This window comes from Pseudorca crassidens, chromosome 7, assembly GCF_039906515.1.
Source record: "Pseudorca crassidens isolate mPseCra1 chromosome 7, mPseCra1.hap1, whole genome shotgun sequence".
Classification (NCBI taxonomy): domain Eukaryota; kingdom Metazoa; phylum Chordata; class Mammalia; order Artiodactyla; family Delphinidae; genus Pseudorca; species Pseudorca crassidens.
The window spans coordinates 4,270,812-4,284,943 of NC_090302.1; the positions used below are offsets into that span (position 1 = coordinate 4,270,812).

Below are 14,132 nucleotides of genomic sequence, written 5' to 3' on the forward strand. Positions count from 1 at the left end.
CCGTAGAGATGGGAAGACTGAGGCCAGGGAGGAGGGGAGACCCCTGCCCACGACCACAGCACCAAGGAAGAGAGGGAGACGAAAATACTTCCTTACTGAGGGTGGAAGGAGCCCGAGTCCCAGAAGGGGACAATGAATCTCAAGGAGGGATGGGGAAGAAGGGCCGAGCGCGGACCCACCGACGGAGCGCGGACAGGCGCCTGGTCATTTGTAAGAAGTTTATTTCGACATTTAAAAAAGAGAGAGAACCCGAGGGGCCTGGCTGCCCCCCGGACGGAGGCCGGAGATGGGGACTGGAGGTCGGGGTAGGTGGGCAAGTCCCCTGACCCCTTTCTGCCCCGCCTGGGAGGAGGGTGGGCACAGGCCACAAACTCACTGATTCACGGACACAGTCACGGGCTCATGGGTCACGAATAAATAACTTCATATACACTTTGCACACGGTATGTACAGCTCTGCCGCTGGCCCTGGAGCTGGGGGGAGGGGCGGGGCGAGGCTCCACACTCCCCTTCCCCTCCGCGTGTCAGGGCTGCGGGGAGAGGGCTTGGGGTACCGCCGGAGCGTGGAGGGGGAGTGGGAAAGGGCAGCATGGGGGTCGCCCACCTGCACCGGGGAGGGGCAAGGGGGCGCGGGTGGGGAGTGACGGGGGCGGGGCGTGGGGATGTGTGTACCCCCGGCGGTGGAAGTGGCTCCCTGATGGAGTGGCCGGGAGTGAGGACGCCGAAGATGGTTAGGGAGACTCAGTCCCGGGGTCCGGGACGCAGAAGACTTGGCATTTGGCCCTTCTGGGGACACTGGGCTGGACGCCAGGGAGGGCCGGACCCGGGGCCCCTGGGAAGGGGCGTTGAAACCCCGCGCCCTCCCAGAGGCAGGCGGAAGGGGCCAGCGCGGAGCCCCGGAGCCGGGGCCGGGTGCTCCGCGGGCCGGCGGGCGGGCGCTTCACCGAGGCTGCGCGGCCCGCGGGAGGACGCCGGCCAGCGGGGGCAGCGGCGGGGGCGGCTCGCTGGCACCCTGGAGTCCGTGGATGAGGATGCGGGGCACCAGAGGTCTCTGCAGGGCGGGCGGCGGCGCGCTGGGCCCGCGGTACAGATACAGCGCGGCGCCGGGATCCAGGTTGGAAACCAGACTCTGCGGGTAGAAATAAGGCGACGGGAACATCCGCTGGAGCGCTGAGTAATTGCCTGCCTCCGCCAGCAGCTCCAACCCGACGGCCGTCTGTCGCTTCCATTTAGTCCTAGGGACCGAAGTAAACGCGTAAGGCGGGGTCAGAACTGTGGCGCCGGGAGACCCCTGCCCCTCACGAGTGCCCCAGAGCGCCTGCAGGGACACTAAAGGGGTCACACTATAATTCGTTAATAAATAACGGGCCGCCAGGCACCGTCTAGCGGGTTACATGCATCGGCTCCTTTAATCTCCCACCGGCCTTCCATGGCTGTTAACCCCACTTACAGATAAGAAAACTGAGGCGCGGGCCAGTTTTCAAGATGGCCTAGGAAGAGGAGACCCTGGGTTCTAAGCCCGGGGTCTGACCTCGCCACACTGCTCGGGGGATCGCAGTCTGGGCGCTTGGAGCCCGGTGTGGATGCTCCTGGGGAGGCCTGAGGAAGGCGAGATCGCCTTGGACAGGAAGGCGGGGGCGCGGGGATCGGTTCGCTAGCCGTTGGAGGGGACTCAGTTGATCCTCCCAGCAGCACAGCCGGCCCGGCGGAGGCCAGCACAGCTGCGGTACCCCAGTTGGCGGCGCCTCTGCGGAAGCTCGCGGGCCAGAGACGGCGACGGGAGAGGATGTGCGCACGCTCTCTCCGCCGCGCGTCCGCGTCCGCGTCAGTCCGCACGCAGATCCGAGGCTTCGGGCGAGCCCTGCAGTCTGTCTGGTGCCGAAGCCGGGAGGCTACCAGCAGAGGGTCGGCTGGGGTTGGGGGAAGGCAAGAAAGCCGAGGCCACACTGGCTGCCAGGGCTGCGGCCGGACTCCTGGGCGCACCTGGCCGGCGAGGCGGTCCCACTGAGTCGGACTCAGCCACACCAGCCCCGTTTCCCTGCCTGAATTATTCACATCATCATAATTGTGTAATTACTGTAACGGGCCTTAATTATTGATGCCCGGAGCAGTAATCAGGTATTTATTATTAATGGGGCAGCGTGTTCTGAGGCTTGTTTATGGAAAGCACCGTTCCGGCCTCCGCTAAGCGTGTGTGGGTGACTGTGGTGTATGTGTGTTTGTATTACTGAGTCGCGTCGATGTGAGTGTGTGACTGTGGGTTGAGTGTGTGGCTGTATGTGTGTGTTTTGTACCTGTTTGTGTATCTCTTCATCCTGTGAATGTGTTGGGGAGGGAGATTAGGAAATACCAGGTTCAAGACCCGTGCCCAACACCAGTTTCCCGGCCCCCCAGTCCCCAAGAAGCTAGGGCTGGGCCCCTTCCCTCCTTGCGTTTCGGGGCTAGAAAGGCTGAGGAGGCCAGAAGAATCCCTCCGGGAGAGCTCAGAGCCACCCCCTGCCCCCCAGCAGCTGCCCGGGCTGGATGGGGGTGGTAGGACGTGGCTAGGGTGGGGAGGCTTGGACCTCCAGTGGCCCACATGTCTGTCTGTCCACCTGATCGACTCTAGTCCTGTCTCTCTCCCTCACCGTGGACTTCGGGCAAGGCCTCCGCTCTCTGAGTCCTCAGTTTCCCTAGTTTTACAGAACGGGGAAAGCTCAGGGGCCCTCCCTCGGCACGTCAGATCATGTACTGGTGGGTCCCCTGGAGGGGCAGGGAGGAGAGCAGAGGGGGCCCTTTCCCCCCTGTCGCGCGCAGCCGGGCCTCACCTGCGGTTCTGGTACCAGGTCTTGACCTGCGTGTCGGTGAGGTTGAGCGAGGCTGCGAGCTCCATGCGGTCCTGCACGCTCAGGTACTTCTGCCTCTCAAAGCTGCGCTCCAGCTGCGCCAGCTGATGGTCGGTGAAGGCCGTGCGTGCCTTGCGTGGCTTTTTCAGGCGCACCGGGGGACTGTCCCTCGAGCTGGAGATCTCCCGGTCGCCCTCCTCCTTCACTGTGGAGACACAGCCGCGCGTCAGGGCCCGGCCTCACCGCCTTGCCGCCCCAGCCTGCGGCCCGTCACAGTCGGTCGTGTAAATGTGGCTCCCGGTCCCATGGAGCTGCGGCAGAGCAGCTCAGAGCTGGGACCTCCCAGCCCCCAGACAGAGGAAGACTGACACCTCCGGGGAGAAGTAACCCAAAGCCGAGAGAGAACTCAACCCGGCTCCCGCGTTGCGCCGGCGCTCCCTGAAGGGATTAACGGGATCCACCAAGTGGACCTGACAGGGGAGGGGAGAGGAGGGGAGGGGACCCAGGGGTTCCAAACCGGTGGGCTGTGCGGATGCGTGCTCAGGGGTGCAGGACTGTGCCCCGATCCTCTGGCTGCATCCAGGCCAGGAAGGGAGGAAGCTGAGGGCTGGAGTCTGGGGGAGAAAAACCCTTGTGGAGGGACAAAAACCCGTTCACCCTGGAGCGGACCGTGGTCCTGAAGAACAAATAATTGCACTCACATCTCGCCTGGCCCCTGCACGGGTGTGAATCTATAGAGGTGGTCCCCCCCGTTTCTTAAACTACAAACAGCGCACAGCACGGAAGGCGAATCGCCGGGGCGCCCAGATCTGGAAGCACGAAGCACTTGGAAAAATAAGCCACCCGTTTGCCCCTCGGATGCTCACGTCGCGGAGGTCTGTGTTTCCTTGTCAATACGATGCCTACTGTGGCTGTCTTGTGTTTCCCCCCACCCCGCGTCGGTCAGGACACCCCAGCAGGGTCCTTGCTCCTGAGTCGCAAGGATGGGACCGAACAATGTGGTTTCTTTCTTCCCCAACACTTTCCTTTGGGGTTGACAGCACCGCAAATGCACACTTGATCAAACAAGCTCACTGACCTCCCTCCTTCTCCCCCTAAAGCAATGATATGACCAGAGACCACCTCCCCAAAATTGGCAGTGGGGTTTGGGGCTTCCCTTCCTCTTTTCCTCTCTATATTTTCCTTTATGCTGAGTTTCATTGAGCATGGCGTTTGCAGTGACAGGGTTCAGCTGAATGTGAGTTGATTTCTCTCTGTAGGAAACAATAATCCGGTTAATTGAGCCACTAGGGAGTAAGACTTTTCAACCGGAAGGGCAGCGGTTGGAGGCCGGGAGGGCGCCGGGCGCCGGGTGCACCCAGGCGGGTGAGAAACGGGGGCCCATGCCTGCCTCCTGCCTCGTCCAGGCCAGTGCGCAGGCCTCTCCCTGCCCTCCTAGGCTCGGGCCACGTTGGGGTACGGCTGCCTCAGGAGCTGGGGATGTGTTGGGATGGGGTGGGGGGGACTTGAGTTCTGTCTATTATGCTAGGCAGGTAAAGTTTAAACAAGTTCAAGGAAACAATTATCCAAACCTCAAACTTGATACTGTGGAAACCTTACTTTTTGACCTGATTGTCTGGACTGACTATTTTGGAAAATCCCCCATTTCTCAGCGCTGAGCTCCCAGGTCGGGGGTGGGGTGAGGGTTGAGTTTGGGCTTTTTCTCTAATCCCTCTCCGGCACAGGCTGGAGCCTTCAGATATGCACTCGCCGCTGTCCAGCCTCAGCCTCTGAAACAGGCTCAGCCCAGATCTCAATGCCTCAGAGTTCGAGGCCCACTGACCCTGCTGGGAGCAAAGCGCCGGTTTCACTTCTCCACGGATATCAGCTCTGGCTGGAAGACTGCGCGCGCACCAGACCGCCTTACTTCAAAGCCCAGCTTCTTTAAACGTTATGCCGAGGAAGCTTTGACACCAGAAACTCGGGATGGGACTGACCTTCCCTCCGTGCCCTCTTTGGAGGAAACGACTCTTAGCTTGTTAGGTGGACAGGGGAATCGCTTAGATGCCCACCCCATGTGTCTGTCTCTCGGCAAGATTTCCTAACGTGGGTCCTGAAAAAGTCACTTCCACCTTTGAGAAATGCTCCAGACACTGTCTCTGTGGTGGGTATTCTGCTCCCTCTTCACCCCGCGGCTTTGGTGGTGCAAAGGCAGCGGTGCCTAGGGGTAGGGGAGACCTTCCTCTGTCCTCAGCGCCAAACCTATTTAAGCCATATGTGGTCAGCTGGCCCTCATCACCTCCCTGATCAGATATCATCAGGCACAAGAGAAGAAAATTGATATTCCAATTATCTTAAACGAAACCTCTCCTCAAAATCCCACCTACGGACAAGAAAATAAAAGGAGACAAGAGCCGAACCCTTTCACAGCGCCGGCACCAGACACAAGCATGCAGGGCTTTGGGCGGGGGGGCGGTCTCGCCTGTTACTCCAGACATAAAACTGGAGTGTTGTGGCTGAGAATTACAAAGAATAAGAGATGATGTTATACATATATATTTACATTACCTCCCTTGCTTACCCCTCCTGCCCACCCCGCACCGCACCTGTCTTTCTCCGGGGCAAGTTTTCCTTGCCTCTCTAAACAGGCCGTGATCGGGGGGAGCAAGGGTCGCTGGGCCACATGCGTCTGGACCTCCGTCCTGGGGTCCTGGGTGCTCTAGCCCAAGCTGCCCGTCTTCTAGGCATGACTGGCCCAGTGAGGCTGGTGGAGGTTCCACCAGTTTTGTGGGGAAGCGGAGGGAGTGAGATGTGGAGTGGGGCCCCAAATGGGTTTCGATCTGAGGTCAGGGCATGTCCACAAACGAATTCTCAGTTGGGAAGAGAGTGTTAAATGAGCCTTCCGAAATTTTTGTGAAGACTTAATGCGAGTATAGACCAGGAGGTGTAGGGCCCCCAAGACCATAAAGAAGTAGCCTTTATAGGGAAGTTTTATCTCATGGAAAGGGTTCTGGGAATTAATTATAAGGCTGAAAGAGCTCTGAACAGCCTCTGTCAGCCCCCCATCTTCTGCTGGGTGGGGACACAGGGCTCTCAGCCCCCCATCTTCTGCTGGATGGGGACACAGGGCTCTCAGCCCCCCATCTTCTGCTGGATGGGGACACAGGGTCTCTCCCTTGAAGTCCTGACACTCCTTCCCTTCCTGCCTCCCGAATGACTTCTTCCTAAGAAAGAACTTTCCGCCTCTGGCCTCACCAAAGACCTAAAGTGAAGGCAGTGGGCGGGGGCGAGAAACAAAATTAGGGAATTCTTTCTCTCCTTCTTCTCTTCCTTTTTTCCTTTCTTCCTTCTTCCTTTCCCCTTTCATCTTAATCCTGATCTCAGCTCCCTGGTTAAGACGGGATGGAAAGGAAACAACAACAATGGAAAGATTCATGGAGGTGAAAACGCAAGTAGAGGGGAAGCAACCCCAGGATAGGCTGGGCGCCGGGCAATCTCTGGGTCCCACACACAGAACCTGAAGTTGATGGCTCAATGCACTTAAAATCAAATCCAGCGAGAACAGTTGGGTGGGTGCAGAGACCTCCCCTCTCAAAGAGACCTCTGAACCCGCTCCGTGCTCGTAAGCCGCCTGGCTGCTCTTTCTACTTTGAAGGGAGCGTTTCTTTTGCATGATTCCCGGTCCCAGATCACACTGGGGCCAACGGGAGGGAAAGCTCAATTCCCCTCCCCCTCTGGAAATTCAAATTAAAGGGTGGAAAATTCTGACTGTTCTCAGGGCTCCAGCTGAAATTTCCTGCTAGGTTTTCACCCTTATAAAAGGGGGTTCAAGCAGAACCCTTTGGGTCTTCCGTTGCTTCTGCAAGGTCTTTGCCCAGAGAGCCACTGGCCTGATAGGAGCTTGCTTCTGCCCACCAGTGGGTTGGGGAGTCCACCGAAGTTTGGAAAGTTTGTGCGTTTTGGGGAATCTCTCCTGGGGCACACAGCGTCCCTCTCCTAACTCTCTCCGCTGGACTCTTTGTTGCTCAAAAGCATTAACCACAGGGCCGACTGAAAGGCTCAGACAAGACCGACTGCTGAGCCTGGGCCCTGGGGGCAGCTCCGAGTGAATATGTGTATGTCCCCACGTGTGTGCACTCCTGTTTTAGTACCAGTGTTCAGAAATATAGCATCTCCCCCCCGCAAGTTTTCAACTCCCGTTTTCTTACCTTTATACTCGGAGTCCGATGAGGCGTTGCTGCTACTTCTGTCCAGCTTTTCTCTAAAGTCCTCCCCAGCCTTGGCCGCAAGACGGCCCCCAGGCTCAGGAGCGGCTGGCTGCCCGCTGCTAGAGTAGGGTGCACAGGCCGCGAGTGGTTTGCAGTCAGCAAGGATGTCCCTGATCAGAAAGGAGGAGGTCACGGTGCGAGACTGGGCTGGGGCTGAGAGCTGCCCAGGCTGCAGGTGGGAGTCCAAACCTGGGCCCGAAGCCCCGCCAGGCCGTGGGGCGCCCGTCTCCAAACAGTCCCTTCCTGGCGAGGCTGGTGAAGAGCAGTCGCTGCTGCTCTCCGAGCGCGGACTCAGCTCCAGGGGCGAGCGGCAGTCCCCGAGCAAGGGGTCCCCCTTGGGAAGGGCGGGGCTGCCCGCTCGGTGGGAGAGAATGGAGTCGATCCCAAAGCCATTGGAGCCTTCCATAGCCAAGCTGCGACCTGTCCTCCCCAAAAGCTCCCCACCCCCCCAACCCCAGCCGCCGCTGCCCCTGCCCCTAGCTGCGGGCTGGCATGGGGAAGGCGGGCAGGGAGCCTGCGGGCACCTTGGATGGAGTTCAGCCTTGGGGGAGCCCGGGAGCTCTGGGCCAACCTCCTCTGCGCATTAGATCCAAAAGGGCTCAGCGCGTCTTCTGCAGCATCGCACGGAGCCGCCGAGCCGAGGGGGGTGGTGGGAGTGTCAGGGAGAAATGGGAGGGAGGGTGCGCCAAGTTGGGGAGAGCAAAGGGGGAGACGGACGGCCTGAGCTCCCCTTTGGCACAGAAGAGATGCGAGGACGTTGGAATCTAAATAAAAAAGGGCTTTTAAAAAATCCAAACTGCACGCTTCCTCCAGGCGAGCGGTGGCCGAGGGCAGCAGGGTCAGCACCGCGGATAGCAGCGGGCCCGAGCCGCGCTACCAGCCGGGGGAACGGAGCGCACCTGGCGGCGTCAGCACCGCGGATAGCGGCGACGGCGGCCCTCGGCGCATGACGCTCCCCACCTGGCCGGGGAGGTCCTCTCTCCGCGCTCGCACCGCTCCTGGGGCCCGTCAGCACCGTGGACAGCACCTCCCGGCTCCGCTGTTGCAGCTCGCAGCCCGTCCTCCGCGCGCGCCTTCGCCTCCCCCCCTTCCTTTAAAAAATGAACTTGTGTCACTTTTACTTTGGGGCTAGGGTTGTTTTTTTTTTTCGTTTCTTTTTTTTCGTTGTTTTTTTTTTTTTAAAGGGGACTCGCCCACGTGTCCCCGGAGTGATGACGCTGATTGGCTCCGGCCGATTTTGGGGGTGATGTCACGGCTCCACAAGCCGCTGCCCGATTCCTTTCGGTTTGATTAAAAGAGACACTGAATTAATTACAGCACGGACCCAACTGTTTACCGGCGATTTCCACACGGTTTGCTTTCATTAGGTCGGTGATGAGGCTCCTAATGAGGGTGATTAGCTCAAGGGGGGTACAGGCTGGCGGGGAGGGGTCCAGAGCCCGGCTGCCGCTACCGTTGGGTTGGAATGTGAGGGTTTTTTTAAGTTTTTCCCTACACTTTCCTACAGTTATTCAAATCATTCGTCCTCCAGGCTGTCAAAGATCCCTTTTCTACCTCCACCCACCCCTCCACCCCGCCGTTTTCTCTTCCTTCAGCAACAGAAAGGGACTAAATCCAGCAGAAAAAGACCTGTGTGTGTGTGGAGAAGATAGTTTAATTTGTTATGTTGTTTTAGGGCGTTTCCGTCGGGGTCTACATGTTTTTCGTGCAGGAAAATTTGCAGCCCTCTCTCTGACCTCTTTGGACCCCGCGGACCTGGCAGGGGTGGGGAAAGCTCGGTGTCTGCACCTAGAAGGAGCCAGAACGATGGCTTCGCTGTGGGGCGAGGGTGGAAAACGTGGGCATGTCGTGTCTGGGACGTTAGGGGGACCCTGAGAAATCCCCTTGGCCCGAGAGAGACAGCGCAACGGACCCCAACCCAGCCGATAGCCTCTCCTGTGGCGCGTGTCCCGGGTTCGGGTGTTTTTGTACCTCTGAACAGGAACACGCGAGAGCTTCTGAGCGCGAGTGTAGACATCTGCAAACGGCTTCTCATTTCGCACGGAGCCGGAGCTCGCCCGAGGATTTATTTTCAAAGCAGCGCTGGAAACACGGTCTTTTCACTGTGAATAACTCTCCCCGCACCCTCCCCGACTCCTCCACGATGCTCTAGTTCTGTGCCTTTCAGGGTTCGGCCTCCGGTGCCGGGGCGCAGGGCGGCGGGCAGATCTGAAGCACGTCCGGGGCCTGGATCCTCTCGACACTACCCCAGGGATGGCGACCCTTGTCTGCAGTCAAAGGGCGCAGGGAGCCGAGCCCGCGCACCTGCAGCCGGGCCCCGTGGGCCCAGGGCGCCCTTCGCTCGCCCAGCGCCCGGAGCCCAGGCCTCTCCAGGCGGCCCGCGCGCTCCGGGCGCCCTCCCCACGGGCCCCCAGAAAATACCCCGGCCCCGCGTCTGGCTCAGCTCTGAGATCTCAGCGGAACAGTGAGGCGCCCGAATCCCCCAAACCCGAGCCCCGGCCCGGGGAAGCCCCGCACAGCCGGGAGGAGCGCAAACTTCTCCCTCGGGCGAGGTCGGCGGTGGCCTCCGGCCCGGCTCCCCGCCCTCTCCCCCTGAGCCTGCCGGCAGATTGGAAGCGGCCTCGCCGGGCTGGGGCCGAGGACGGGCGGCTCCCCGGGGACGGCGGGCCCGGCTCGGCTGCAAGCTGTCGGGGAGGCGGGAGGGCGGGCGCCGAGGGGCCCCCGTCCTGGCCCGGCGGCCGAGTCAGGGGGCGCCTCCCGTGGCGGGGCCGAGCCGGCCGGTCCGTTCATTTTCGTTTGGCTGATGGGGGAGGGGAGCGTAAATCACGAGGACCTGGGCTGCCCTCGCCCTTCCCGGCCAGCCCTCACCTTGGGCCCCGTTTCTGCTCTGGGCGCCTCTGGAGACTCCGCTCCCCTCTCCACTCTCTCACCCCACCCCTGCTCCCGGCCTGCGCCCGCATCTCAGGAAGAACCTCATCTCCCCCAGACCCCAAGGCCCCAACTTGGGTCAACGGGCCTGTCATCCTGGGCCTGTTAGAGAGCCTGACGCCCCGGGGCCAGGATCCGCGGAATCGGCTAAGCCGCAAGCCAGTCTCGTCCTGCTCTGCCCGCTGGCGGTCCGAGCCGCCCGCCCCGGCCCTGGGCGGACTTGCATCTGTCGAAGCACGGACTTTTTCTGGCCTCGGGGTCTTAGGCGGGGGTTTGGATCCCGGGCCCAGCGAAAACAAGGCCTCTGGCGGCGCAGGGCAGTGCGCGGGTATCAGAGCTGGAGCGGGGAGCGGCGTGGGGACGAGTAAGGGCTGGGGAGGGAACCCTCTACGGTGGAAAAAAAAAAAAAAAGGCAAGAACCCCAACCTCCTGCAGCCCCAGCCGGCTTCTCGGCGCTTCTTAGAGCCCGAGAATATTTAACAGGTGGTTAGTGTGCTATCATTAGTATTGAATTATCATAGTCTACTGTGATATAAAACACGCTGTGCCGTTCATTCCATGTGGAATTCAGATCCAGACCTCTCTCGCTAACATTGTTTTATTCCTGTTTGGGGGTTTCCAACTCCACTATTGTTCCTCCTCCTTCTCTTTTCTCCATCACAGGGGTGGTTCTTGCACCTCAGCCTGTCCACAGCCTGAGAGGTCCGTGTGTGTACTCACCTGGGCTCTTGTTTAGCTGGGAGGGTGCCCAGGAATTGGCCTTTTACTAAGCGTCCAGGGATCCTGGGTGGGTGACCCACCCCTCCCTTTGAGAAAGGAGTCTGGTTGGTCCTGGAGGGGTAGAAGTTTCAACAAAGCAGGGTGTGAACCATGGCAAGTTACTCAACCTCTGAGAACTCCACTGACAAGGCAGGAGACAGACCTCTCTCCCCCTCTGTCCCCGCTGAGCCCCAGCCCTCTACCTTAGGGGTCTTGCCCACCCCCCTCCCCCCAGGGAGAGAAGAGGCTTGGAGGACTCAGGGGAGGGAAAGGGAATGAGTGAGATGAGGTCACGTCCAGGACCGGGCTCCCAGGACACCAGCACCCAGACCCCTGTTGGCTCAAACACCTCCTCCCCAGCTTCCCACTTCTCTTGGGTTCTCTAGCTTCCGATGCCAGCCCCTGCCCATCCAGTCCTTTGAAATTGCTTTTAAACCTTCAGTCTCTCAATGAACCCAGAGCCCTAGAAGGGCTCAAAGCATGCATTCACAGAGCGACGGCAACAAAGGAGGAAGCTTCGCTCTTCTCCAGGGCAGGGAAGCGGCTGCACGGACTGGCCCTCAGAAGGCCTGGGCTCTGGCCCCGCTTCCACTCTGGGCAGCTCATCTCTCTTGCCTGGACCTCAGCTTTCCCTTTGGTCCAAAGACATTAACATCAGAGGTTTGTAGTGAGAGGCAAGGATAGGAGAGGCCCATGCCGGCTATGATGTGGCCGCTGCCTATAGAATCCACGTCCTTCATGCTCTACCTGGGGTTCTCGGCTTGGGTTTGACTTTGGGTCAGTGCCTGGGCCAATGGCTGATCGATGGTTCTTAGCGACTTTCTTACCCCACTGCCCCGAGCGTGGAAAAGGCCTTCTTTGGGCCGGTTTTGCTCCCTGGCTTAGCAGGCAGAGCCACGTGAGCAGATGTGCTCAAAGCTTTTCGAGAATGGTCCTGAGGTCTTCTTCTCTGCTCCTGGAGGATTGTAGCGTGAGTGCTGTCATCACGGTTCTGAGTAGCTGGGGCCGGGGCAGTGTAACGCCGGTGGGGTGGGGTGGCCAAGGTTATGGACTCCAGAATCCGCTAGGCTTGAAGTCGACTCCTGGCCCTAGAATCCAGGGCTGGGGCTAAGGTGAGGCAGGTGAGGTGAGGCATACAAGTCCCTATTGCACCTGTTGCTGTTTTGTCCATCAGGGATTTTTCAATTTTGATGTTAAAATATTACATTAAAATATTGTTTGTCTTGGTTCCTGAGTTTGGGGGAAGGTCAGAAGGTTTGTACCTTAGGCCAGGGCCTTGTCTGCCTCACCATAGTCCCAGCCCTGCTCTGTGACCTTGAGCAGACGCTTCCTGGGCCATGTGTTCTTCGGCTGTAAGACGGGGGTGATGTCGCCCACTTCACATGGTCACTGGGAGGACTCTACACGTGGCTGGGGTCCTGGAGAATACCAATTATGCCTCTCAAATCACGACTATGGAGAACAACAGGCAGAGCTCTTCCTCTGGCCGGTTAGGGCCCCCACTGGGGAAGTCAGGTCCCCATCCCCCCATCCCACCCTGCGCTTTGCTCTGGGCCTTCCTACAAAACCGGTTTGTGACGTGGAGGGGACAAGGGATTTGGCTGTTGCGGGCCAAGCTTGGGTGCTAATGCAAACAGATGGGCCAGACAAGGATTTGGACAGTTTGTGGGTTTCAAGGTCATGCTGTTCTCAGTCATTTTTGTTGGTTTAGCTCAAAACCCCATGGAGCTCCTGAAACCAGAAAGAGAAGATATTCTTTCTTTTCCTCTATTCTTCCCTCCCTCCCTCCCTCCCTTCCTTCCTCCCCTGTAAACATGCAGTCTGTCCTGCACAGTGTTCCCTGGGCTAGAGGCTGTGATGTCACGGGGGGTATGACAGGATGGACCTGCATGCGTGGATCTCACAGAGTGCAGCGACGTCCATCAACCTAAATTCCCCTTCCGAGATTAGTTCCCATTTGTGAATTCAAGTTTATGTTTGCCCTCATTCAGTTCTAGGAGCCTGTATAAAGAGCCAACCTCGTGGGTTTTTTTTTTTTTTTAATGATTTCAAGCATCAAAGGGTTTCCCAAGTAAAAAGAAATGCAGCGGAAAGACTGTTTTGGTCAAGAAGGATAAATGCCAGAGAATGTTTTTGATTGGAAACACAGACCTGTGTGACTGTCACGCAGGCCCACATTGGCGCCTGAGCTTCTGGTCTGCTTGCTGTCATGCATGTGTCCTTGCTCTAGACCCCCAAATCTGCGGTTCTAAACCATTGCTAGTTGGGGAGCTTGGATGAGTGAGCCAAAAAGCCAGGCCATCTCTAACTGGATGCAGGGACCTCCCGGGACTGGCTTTGGGTTTCTGGCCTGTGAGCAGTGCTTTCTCTTCTGGCTTCTAGAAGCCCCCTAGCAGGCAGAGATCAGACACCAATCACCATTCGCTCATTGCTACCATCCCTGATAAAAATCCTGCATGATGTCAGACTCCAGAACCCCCTCTCCTTTCTTCTGGCTGAGAAAATTGTTAGTTATCTGGTTATATCAGAGTGGGAGTGTGTGGCCAAGGGAGAACCGATGAGGTTTGGGCTCTAGTTTAAAAATCTGGAAATTGGGAGTTCCCTGGTTGTTCGGTGATTAGGAGTCGGTGCTTGCACTGCCGTGGCCCGGCTTCAATCTCTGGCCGGGGAACTAAGATCCCGGCTTGTGGCCAAAAAAAAAAAAGAAAGAAAAGATAAAAGAGACTGGAAATAGACTGAAGTCAGTGGGCGTTCGGCAGGAAAAGAAAGCTGGACCTACCAGCCAAGAGGTCTGCTCTAGTCCTAGTTTGTCTGCTGAGGAACGGCATCCCTCTTCTTCTCTGGAAGGACTAGACATGTCCTTAAGCCCCTCCCAGCTTCGTGAGTCCTGTTTCCAAAGGCTCCGTCTCGGCACCCCAGGCCCGCGCTTGCCCCCCCACTCCTGCCAAGTGCGCAGCAACACGGGCACTGTCTTCCTCCACCTCCAAGGGAACTTCTGAGAATTTCAAGCTGACCAGCCGTGGGTCCAGACCAGCTGCCTCCTTGTGGCTCGTGAGGACAGTACACATGGGCCTCTTTGTTTGGTTAAACCTCTGGTGGGGTTTGGCCAAGAAACCCGACCAGGAGGTAGAATGTTCCCTAAGGCCCCTGCAGGCTGGAACCTTTGGGGACTCTACCCTGGGTCAGGAAGGATAGTCGGGGACTCCAGCTGTGCCAGGCGACCCCCCAGCCAGAGTCAGCGTGAGTCAGGACAGGCGTTTGGCCGATGTGACAGGATACCCGAGAAGGCGGAATCAGACCAGAATCGGACCTGGGGCTTTGTGGAGGCACAAATAATTAATGAGGAGGGAAGGACCCAGCTGGGGGAGGGAAGG

The 14,132-nt window shown here is 58.6% G+C and overlaps 1 protein-coding gene across 3 annotated transcripts; it reads right to left on the reverse strand.

The window, feature by feature from the left end:
- Positions 1-203: 203 nt before the first annotated feature.
- On the reverse strand, positions 204-8,132 carry BARHL1 (BarH like homeobox 1). 3 transcript variants are annotated; one of them, XM_067742871.1, is made up of 4 exons: positions 7,012-8,132; positions 2,807-3,029; positions 1,450-1,598; positions 1,095-1,234 (listed from the first exon to the last, which is right to left on the reverse strand). In XM_067742871.1, the coding sequence occupies exons 1-3, from the start codon at positions 7,475-7,477 to the stop codon at positions 1,490-1,492; spliced, it is 798 nt and encodes a 265-aa protein (XP_067598972.1). In that variant the 5' UTR covers positions 7,478-8,132; the 3' UTR covers positions 1,095-1,234; positions 1,450-1,489. The 3 variants fall into 3 exon arrangements, with proteins under 3 accessions (XP_067598970.1, XP_067598972.1, XP_067598971.1); XM_067742869.1 differs by lacking the exon at positions 1,450-1,598 and having other exon boundaries at positions 204-1,234; XM_067742870.1 differs by having other exon boundaries at positions 1,099-1,598.
- Between the last annotated feature and the right edge of the window lie 6,000 nt (positions 8,133-14,132).

Bases quoted from the DNA above. Each gene is read 5' to 3' on its own strand.
- BARHL1 (XM_067742869.1), bottom strand. From the start codon at position 7,477: ATGGAAGGCTCCAATGGCTTTGGGATCGACTCCATTCTCTCCCACCGA. The intron at 3,030-7,011 runs GTAAGAAAACGG...GTGTCTCCACAG, and splicing joins ATCGGACTCCGAGTATAAAG to TGAAGGAGGAGGGCGACCGG. The intron at 1,235-2,806 runs GTGAGGCCCGGC...TTCGGTCCCTAG, and splicing joins ACCTGGTACCAGAACCGCAG to GACTAAATGGAAGCGACAGA.